We start from the raw sequence: 10,000 nt of genomic DNA, 5'->3' as shown, positions 1-10,000 counted from the left end.
TTTGATTTTTCATGATTCTTTGATGAATAGACAGTTATACTTTGACTGGGATGTAGATGGGTAACATGATAACGTACTTCAACATCCATGTGGCCCTTATATTAAATATGATTTTTTAGATTTATAAAACTGTGTAATATAGGAAATGTATATTTAACTGTATATTGCACTTTCACACTGTATGTTTCCAGGAAAGAAGTGAGGTTTGCTCAGCGCAGGAGGACGAGCGTGAGATTCTCCGGCTGCAGGCGTTCAATAGTTCATAATTCTTCATGAAAACTTCATCAATTAAACAAATGTTAATTGCCAGTTGAGTTTTCTCTTTTTTTCCGGCATCAACTGTTTCTAAGTTATTTTATTATTATTGATAAACTATAGTATTTATTAATATTTTGAATTGGCTTTCCTTTTTATATTTTCAGTTTTATTTTTCATGTACATTTCATTGACATTTAAAGTTTTTAATATGCGTGTGTGTGTATATATATATATATATATAGCTGTCATTTATTTTTGTTTTAGTCATTTTAATAGCCTACTTAAACTTATTTATCTTTTCTCATCCCCCCCCCCCCCCCCCAAAAAAAACCCAGTTTTTTTAAAGTTCAGTTTACCTAATATTTATATTTTATTCATATTCTTTTTTCGGACATCAACTGTTTATGTTGACAACTCTGGGTCGCATTTACACAACAACACTGTACTAAAAACAGGACCTTTACATTAAAAATATAATTTTTTTCTAATAATCGCTGTATTCTGCTGTCAGGCCAGTAGATGGCGATGCTCTTTTTAAAGAAAAACATGATTGAACACGTATGACGTCACAGTTTTCACAAGGTCGCGTTTTTGTAGTTTACGTGGAGACGATAATGGTTTCGTTTTCAAAAACGTCCACTTTGGGTTAGTTTAAACAACTTACTGAAAACGGTAAAGTTTTTACTTTGCGTTTTTCACGTACAGACGACAACGTTGTCAAAATGATCCCCGTTTATGGATCCATAAAAATGACTCTTAAGCGCTGCATTCTGCTGTCCGGCCAGTAGATGGCGATGTTTTTTTTAAAGAAACTGACTGAACACGTAACACACATGACGTCATCATTTTCACAAAATTCGTGTTTTTCTAGTTTTCACGGAGATGATAATAGTATCGTTTTCAAAAACTTGCAGTTTCCCGTTTTCAAAAGTTAGAATTTTCGGGCCCCCAAAATGCTGTTGTCGTGTAAATGAACGGCCAAAACACATTAAAAGTTTTCTCTTTCTAGTTGAAAACGGTGTTGTGTAAAAACTGCCCTTAGATTTCAAACTTTTGTTTACACGACGTTTTATCAAAATGTTCCCAGTTCACATGGATCCGCGAAAGCGACTAAAATCGCTGTATTCTGCAGTCAGGCCAGTAGATGGCGATGTTCTTTGTAGAGAAACACTTTATAGACTACAGACTGAACGATTAATGCGCATGACGTCGAGTTCACAAGTCGATAACGGTATCGTTTTCAAACACTTGCACTTTGAAACCCGTTTTCAAAAGTTTGTGTAAATGAACGGCCAAAACGCATAAAGTTTTCTGTTTCTAGTGGAAGACAGTGTTGTGTAAACAGCCTTTAGTTCTCAAGCGCAGATCTCAGGCGTTTTGTGAAGCTGGCGGCGGGTAAGCGCTGCTTTGATGTGAACGCTGCCCGTCTGGAGGAACTTCAAAGTGTCCGGAGGCTCTGGCACTCGTCATCGCTCCGCTAGCCGCGGCCCGTCGACTCGGCTAATGAGCTCCAGCTGCGGCGGCTCTTTGATGAAGGACCTGCTGAGGGCTAGCGGAGCCGCGCAGGTGAGCTAATGCTCGCGTGTCCACCGTTTAACCCGCGAAACACCGCCTTGTTCTCTCTCATCCCGTTCAAAGGTAAAAGTGATCTGCACTTCATTTGAAGAAGACTTCAAAAAGTCCCCCTTGTGGTGAAAATCCAGCGTTTAATGTAGTTTATGTGTGTGTGTGGTGTTATTAATCTGCTTTAACACACACATGTGTAAGTTCATAAGTGGACAGCATTGCTGAGTATTTTCTGCTTAAAACTGCAGTGAACCAAAGACAGTCTCAAACACACGGTTTGAAATCGCTGGTGTTTCTGACGTCACACACTACCTTGACCAATCAGATCAACGTGTGATCGTCCACCAGTGGATCTCTGAGTGAGTGAGTGAGTGAGTGAGTGGAGGCGGGGCTCATTTGCATATTCATATAACCGTGTAACCAATCAGATCAACGTGTGATCGTCAACCAGTGGATCTCTGAGTGAGTGAGTGAGTGGAGGCGGGGCTCATTTGCATATTCATAATACAGCGCATACTAAATGAGGCAAGTGTGTCGAGTTACATTCAAGATATTTTAAGAAAAAATTTTCAAAGAAAAAACTTTAAATATGTAATTTTGGTGATCATAGATTGGATACAGTTATTGACTACAGGGGGACTTTAAGAGTTTATGATCTGCATCACAGTTAAATTAAACACTTGATTAAAGACCTTCAGGTCAACATGAAGTCATAATGTGTCTAGTTAAAGTATTTTAGTTGTTTCTCTCCCTACAGTGTCTCGGTATTATCACAGTGCAACACAAACATCTTATAAGAATCACAACAATCGTGTGTTTCTGTGCTGGTCAGGTGGTTCGGGTCCCTAGTGGACGGACTTCACGAGCTCGTTCACAATGCGCGTGCTGTAGTTTTGGTCACGTGTTTCCTTCGCACGCGGATTCCTACTGGTGATGATTTGACATAATTCAGGATCGCTAGGTTCTTCAAAGCTCATCCTGAAGTTGCAGATCTGTCCTTTCCAATGCACACAAGAACACGCAGTATATCAGACAACTTAATCTAGACATTTGAATCAAGTTCGTTGGAAGAACCAAATTAGCCAGAGATCAGTGATCATGATTAGAATATCTGGCTGGCTGGCATCTGTCAATCATCTCTACGGACCCCAGATGGCAGTACAGTGAGTGAACAGCAGGTGGCGCTGTTGTCTAATATATCTTTATACAGGAGTCAAACTGTGACCAGGACCAGGGTTATTATCGTTAACTGCAACTAAAAATAGGTATTTGAAATGAAGTAAACAATAACTGAAAATAAAAAAAATATGTTAAAATATATTAATAAACGTATGATCTCCGCAAGTTGCCAAAAAACATTACCTACTCATTTTTATTCAGTTTAACTTGTACTTAAATAACCAAAACGGCAACTGATATAAAAATGAAAACTTAATAGACTTACTAATAATAATAATATAGGCTATATATTTTTTTTAATTTTAAACAAAATTTTAAAAGAAAATTACTAACTGAAAATATATATTAAAATAATTAAAAAATAAAACGCTAAAAAAAAACTCTAATTATCAGTCGCTGCTGTTGAGAAGAAGGAAGATTAAATGCTTGACCGAACATGGCGATATAAACTGAAAATTAATTTTAATATGTTTCCAGCATATTTGTTTCTGGTGTGATGATCGGTGTTCTTGTAGTCAGAAAGTTTTACTGCTGTTACGTTTTTAATTCAGTAAATGAGTCTCAGTTGCAGCTGGAACATTAAAGGACTTTTCATAACTTTAAAGGAATGTCCGATAAAATATGTTTTAATAAAAATATAAAAGGTAAAGTTCAACTAAATATGTAATTGTCTCTCCAATATTAATGTTTTATTTCGTCAAATTACAATGTGTGTGTGTATGACTTTGCACAACAATAATGATTTTGCAATGTGAGCATCATAGATTATCCCGTTATAAATAAACCCAGATGTTCTTCATGCAAAAGCTGCTCATGAACGGATTTAAATGTTAGTAAGTCTTGTGGCACTTTTGTTTTAATGTTTATCTCAATGACGTGATTTGACGAGTGATTAAACTGTTTTTGTTAATGCAAATGCATGATGCATATTAATTCATTAATGCATAATGTTCGGCTGAGTTCAGAGACCCGTGTTATAGCGACACCGGTGGCCGTTCAGTGAAACTGCAGCAGCTCTAACTGCTCGTGCTCGTGAACAGTAACACACGAGAGACTGAACGTGAATAAGACATTATACACTCACGGAGAAGATCTTTTCATTCTTTACATAGAAGCAAAAAAGAAGTTGGAAATAGCATTTTCAGTGATATACTGTTAACGAACATGAACCACTGCTGAGAGCGACGTTTAGATGAATATGTAAATATGTGCCGATCTCAATAACAGAATAAACACACAGAAATGAGAAAGCATCAGTTCAGAACGCATCTGATATGTGTGTGTGTGTTTACAGCAGATCTGAGATTCATCAGCATCATGTCGACAGATGAGCTCATTAAAGGTACAATATGTAAGAATTTTGTAATAAATTTCCTGCAGTTGTGTACTTACAATATCCCTGATCACTGTCGCCTGTCACTGACGTAATATCCGCGTTATCCCTGGTTTCCGCTCGTCAGAGGTGGAAAGTCCAGGTTCAGAAAGTAAAAGTCCTCCTCAGTATTTTGTTCCAATCACCTGGATTTGCTAATTAGCACAGTTTTTCAGCCAGGAGATAGAACTAATTAGTGAAATCAGCTGACTGGGTTCATGGGTGGAATAAACATATGGCAGGACTTTTACTTTCTGACCCCTGGACTTTCCACCTCTGCCGCTCGTACTGCCTTAGTAACCATGGCGACAGACGTGTAGAACGGCGTAGTGCGTAACTAGCGGCACGCGGTTGTTGTTTCGTTCAAAGATGATGGACCATGGCAAGCAGACTTTGGGAAAAAAGGAGAACTAACACGAGGATCATTATCAGCGTGGCGTTTTCGAGACGAGGAGAGCTAGCGTCCGCGACTACCTTCGACTTGACTTGAGCTTTATTGACAGGTGAGCAAATGTACATAATACTAATCAATGTTATATAGCTCAACATGATGAAATTTTATATGACAACCCTTTGGTGAAAGAGTTTTTATGTCTTATTTTTTTAATGGTAAAGTTGTGGCAATCAAGGCTTCCATCAAGCCAGCAATATATAATCCCCCTTTGACCGGTTCACCGTTTCCGTAACTTGTTTTATCCGGTTAGCTCAGCTAGTTGATATTGTGTCCAAGGCAAAATGTTCCAGCTTATTAAGAGTTCTCTAGCGAATGGAATTGTCCCTGCTAGTTTTAAACATGCGGTAGTTCACCCTCTGCTTTAGAAACCTCACCTGGACCCATCTCTCCTCAACAATTTTAGACTTTTACTTCTAAGCTCTTAGAGAGAGTCGTGCATTGTCAGTTGAATACCTATCTTAGTACATCCAACATTTCTGACACTTCTCAGTCTGGTTTTAGATCTATGCACAGCTCGGAAACTGCTTTGTTGAAGGTCAGCAATGATCTTCTGCAAGTCCTCGATACCGGTTCACACGCAGTGCTTGTCTTGCTGGATTTAAGCGCTGCTTTTGATACAATCGACCATAGTATCTTGTTGTATCGGTTGGAAAAAGTGGTGTCGCCTCTTATCTCAAAGACAGAACCTTCTCAGTAAATATGGGGAAGTCTCCTTCTTCATCAGTTCCCCTATTATGTGGTGTGCCCCAGGGGTCCATTTTAAGCCCGCTCCTCTTTTCACTTTATATGCTGCCATTGGGCGCCATTTTTGAGAAACATAGGATATTTTAACTTTAGATTTTAGGCCCATCTAAGTCCCCATCTCCTTTCAATTTAGGTCCTTTCCCCGTCAGTGTTCAGCCTCATGTAAGGCATCTTGGTGTTACATTGGATTCGGCACTAAATCAGTTCAGTGGTAAAGGGCCGTTTCTTTCATTTGAGATCGATTGCAAAAGTAAACCAGTTTTTATCTTCACTAGATTTAGAGACTGTAATCCACGGCTTCAGTTCATCACGTCTGGACTACTGTAGTTCCCTGTACTGCGCCTCAAACTATAATCTCCCGCCTGCAAATTGTCCAAAATGCTGCAGCGAGACTTCTGACCGGTACGAAAGAGAGATCACATTTCTCCTATTGTAGCTATTGTACATTGGCTTCCTGTTAAGTTCAGAATCGGTTTTAAAATGGCAGTTTTTGTGTACAAGGCTCTATCTGGTGTTGCACCAAAATACATACGTGGCCTTCTGACTCCGTACACTCCCCAGAACTCTTAGGTTTTACATGATCTATTAATAGGATTGTATTGGGTGTAATGTGTTTATATCTGTATATCTTATATCTTGTTGTTTGGCGGAACACTGTTGCTTTTAAATGTGCTATAGAAATCAAAATTGACTTGATTTGACTTGACTATGATCTGTATGTTATTCTGATGTTGATGTACAGCTAGCATCATATAGCCAACAAACTAACACAGAATAACATTATGACTTTAACACACTCAGATGCAGTTTAGTGTGATAGTGTAGAGCGAGTGAACAGCGCTGTTTCCTCACACGCTTCATTCGTCTAATAAACTGACCGGTGTGATAGTAATTCTGCACTCGCGGGTACGTTAGTTCGGGAGAATGAAATGTCCTTATTCCTTTATATCCGCGGGACTCGCGTGTGGCGCTGAGATCTGTCTCTCATTAGCACTCGCGTCTGCTTCACACCACAGTCATGATAAACACATCAGTGTATTCACTCATCCATAAACATTATTAGATCCATCGGCATGACGACAAGCTCCATAATTCAGCTTATCACTGCGTCATCAACCTACGCCTGTGTTATTGTAAGAGGCTAGCGACCGCTAGCGGAGAAAACAATTACATATTGTAGCTTTAAAATTACACTGTTATGATAGTCTGATTATAAAGTATATTTGAGACTATAGACTATATAGATCAGGCTATGTGAGACTAGAGTTTGAATGAATCCATGACACACATTGACATTACAGTGCAGAACGGCTCTTCTCATATTATCCTGAACATTGTATAAGGATTCGTAAGAGAGTCTCGGGCGTAAACGTCACGTGCTTTTGAGTACTTCACATAAACATCAGTCTCAGGCTTTCATGGACAACACAGGGAGTCGGGGAAGATTCATTTTGGAAGAAGTTTTGTAACAAGCTGTTCACACATCAGCAATAAAAAAGTGATTAGAAAATGTGTACCTTTAATGCTTAGAAATAAATGAGGTTCAAAATGACATCTGAAGTTCATTGCATGGACAAAAACGCAGAGGTGTTCAGAATATCTCCTTTATCTCACAGGTTTGGAAGCACATGGATGATCATCTCGGGCCTTTAACTTGCTCTGAACCTGGAAGATTCCTCTCAGAACTACGACAAGCGCTCAGTGCAACTCGATATCATCAGTGATCCTGCATATTTAACCCTTCATTCTTCAACTGCATGCCTGGAAACCCCGAGCGACTCTCTTGTGTCTAAATGTGTGTATATATAGAATAACTGCGACTCCTTCACATGTGCTTCTGGACACACATTCCAGCCTCTCCCTCGTGGAGAAAGTGCACACACACACACACACACACACACACACATCTCCTCTCTGCACGGGTTCTGGTCACGCTGGATCTGGGAAGGGATCGCACTGGAAGGTAATGCTGGATCTGATGTTAATGATCTCTGTGAGACTCGGGCTGTTTTGACGGGTTTGTTCTTTGACAGATAGTGAGTCACGCGCTCCAGAATAGAGTCAGGAACACTTCATGCGCCCCGAGGAGGAGAAGCGGCCGTGGATCTGCTTCTGTGGAAACCCGGAGCTCCGGTGTCCGCCGACCGACGGCGATCTGCGCTGCACGGCGGAGGAACACCTCCTGTTGATCTGGAGATAGCACATCATCATAACCTATACTACAATATTACTGGGCAAAAGTGTCGGGTCAGTGAGAACTTTGAATTCTTTCATTCAGCAAGGACACGATAAGTTGATTAAACAGTAAAGAATTTTACGTTGTTACAAAAGATTATTTCAAATAAATGCTGTTCTTTTGAACTTTCTTTCCACACTTTTAGTGTTTCATTTCTATTTATAACATTATTTATTTTAATTTTACAATTTATTTTACCTAATTCACTTAGTGTGTTTTATTTTGATGTGTTCATCATGGTAGCTACAAGAATTAGAATTTTACATTTTTATGATTTAATTTAACAAGTCTTATTTTAATTTGTTTTTGTTTTACATGTTTATGATTTGATACATTTTAAGTGTTTTTTTTTTTTATTTTTTATTTTTTTTTTATTTATGATTATTAATTTTTAGTATTTGATTCAATTTTTTAAATTATTTTATGTTTAACTTAACAATTTAACAAGTTTAATTTTGTATGTAGTATTTGTTTATGATTTATTGTGTTTATTTTGTATTTTTTAAATATTTTTTAATTTTACATTGTTAATTATTAGTGTTGGATTTCATTTTAAAACAATTGTAGTTAAAAAAAAATTTTTTTTGATTTGTTTTCATAAATAAGCATTTATTTATAAATTTTTAGTGTTTGATTTCATTTAGAAATTATTTAAGTTTTACATTTTTATAATTTAATCCATTTTTAGTAAGTTTAATTTTGATTAACACATGAAGCAGCACAACTGTTTTTAACATTGATAATAAGAAATTTAACTGAGCTGGAATGAATTACACTTTAAAATATATCACAATAGAAAAACAGTTTAAATAGCAATATTAATAATTGTATTTCTGATTAAATAGTCTTGGTGAGACGTTTGACCGTGAGCCCAAACGTCTGATCTCGAGTGTAACCGAACGCCACGACATGAGCGCCTCCGCTGGACATTATTTAAACGGTGCGGGCGTGTTTTCCCCGATCGGTGCCGCGCGTGTGTGTCAGCTAACGCTGTGCTGCGCCGTCGTCTCTCTGGTGATCCACGCCGCCGGTTACAGCGCCACCTACGGGACGTTCTGTATGGCGGTTTGGACGTCGTGCTTCTCCATCACAGTGTGTGTGTTCGTGCTGGACGTGACCCGCCTTCACGCGTGTCTCGTGGGAGAATCTAACCGTGACGTTCGCTTCTCTAGCCGTGTTGCTGACGCTAACCGCGTCTGTCATATATCCCGTGTACTTCGTGCGTGCGAATGACTGTCCTTTCAACAACTGCGACATACGAAACTACCGTATCGCGGTGACCGTGTGCTCGTGGGCGGCGTGCGTCGCGTACGGGGCCGAGGTTTTTCTGTCACGTGCTAAACCAGGTCGCGCCGTCGGCTACATGGCGACTCCATCCGGCATCCTGAAAGTGGTGCAAATCTTCGTAGCTTGCGTGATTTTTGTGATGCTAGCTAACGGGAGTGATTTCTCACGCCACGTGGCGACGGTTTACTGCGTGTCGGTGTTCGGCGTGTGCTTGGCCGCGTCGGTGCTGCTGGTGGCGCTGACGGTCTCGGGTCGGACCGCGGCGGTACGACTGCCGTTTGAGCGGGTTGTGGTCGTCTACACGTTCGTAGCGGTGCTGCTATACTTTAGCGCTGCTGTGGTTTGGCCCGTGTTTAGCTTCGACCAGAAGTACGGCGCTCCGCTACGACCGCAGGGCTGCCCGAGCGGGAAATGCTCGTGGGACGTGAAGCTCGCCGTCGCCGTGTTGTGCTTCATCAACCTCTCACTTTACATCGCAGACCTCGTGTATTCGCAGAGGAGCCGGTCGGTGACGCAGCGTCCTCGAGTCTAGCGAGAACATGCGTTGATGAAACCGTGAGACTGTAAAGACTACGTCTGTCCCTTACATTATGTAATAAGTTCAATATGGCGTCATAAACCCATAAACTGTCAAAAAAATATGGACGTAGTGTACGTGACGTCACTCGTAGTGTTTCTGAAGAGCGTTTTTGAAGCCCAAAAGTGGGCGGAGCCAGCCGTCGCCATCTTGGCAGTGCATCACTCCCGGATAACCGAAAATGTGCGGCGAGGCGGATTAGCTGAGGTGACGTGACGCTAACAGACGGCAGACAAACGGCTAGTAGTGACATCAACAGCAATCCACCTGTCACTCAAGTGGCCACGCCCTTAATTATGCAGAACTTTAAGGCTTAATATAATTTAA

General features: G+C 40.1%; 1 protein-coding gene and 1 pseudogene across 2 annotated transcripts in view; both read left to right on the top strand.

The window, feature by feature from the left end:
- aspscr1 (ASPSCR1 tether for SLC2A4, UBX domain containing) overlaps positions 1 to 309 on the top strand; it is an 18,918-nt gene extending 18,609 nt beyond the window's left edge. The window contains 1 exon segment of the mRNA XM_079597860.1: positions 192 to 309. Coding sequence (XP_079453986.1) covers positions 192 to 202 — 11 coding nt within the window. The 3' untranslated portion in view covers positions 203 to 309.
- An 8,409-nt stretch (positions 310 to 8,718) lies between these two features.
- Positions 8,719 to 9,628, top strand: LOC306990695 (myeloid-associated differentiation marker-like protein 2; annotated as a pseudogene). Its single transcript has one exon. The product of its transcript is annotated as a myeloid-associated differentiation marker-like protein 2 (transcript).
- Positions 9,629 to 10,000: the final 372 nt, after the last annotated feature.

The sequence above is a fragment of the Phoxinus phoxinus genome (assembly GCF_949152265.1).
Source record: "Phoxinus phoxinus genome assembly, chromosome: 22".
Classification (NCBI taxonomy): domain Eukaryota; kingdom Metazoa; phylum Chordata; class Actinopteri; order Cypriniformes; family Leuciscidae; genus Phoxinus; species Phoxinus phoxinus.
The sequence above is the reverse complement of the archived record's forward strand: the minus strand, read 5'-3'. Positions and strand labels throughout refer to the sequence as shown.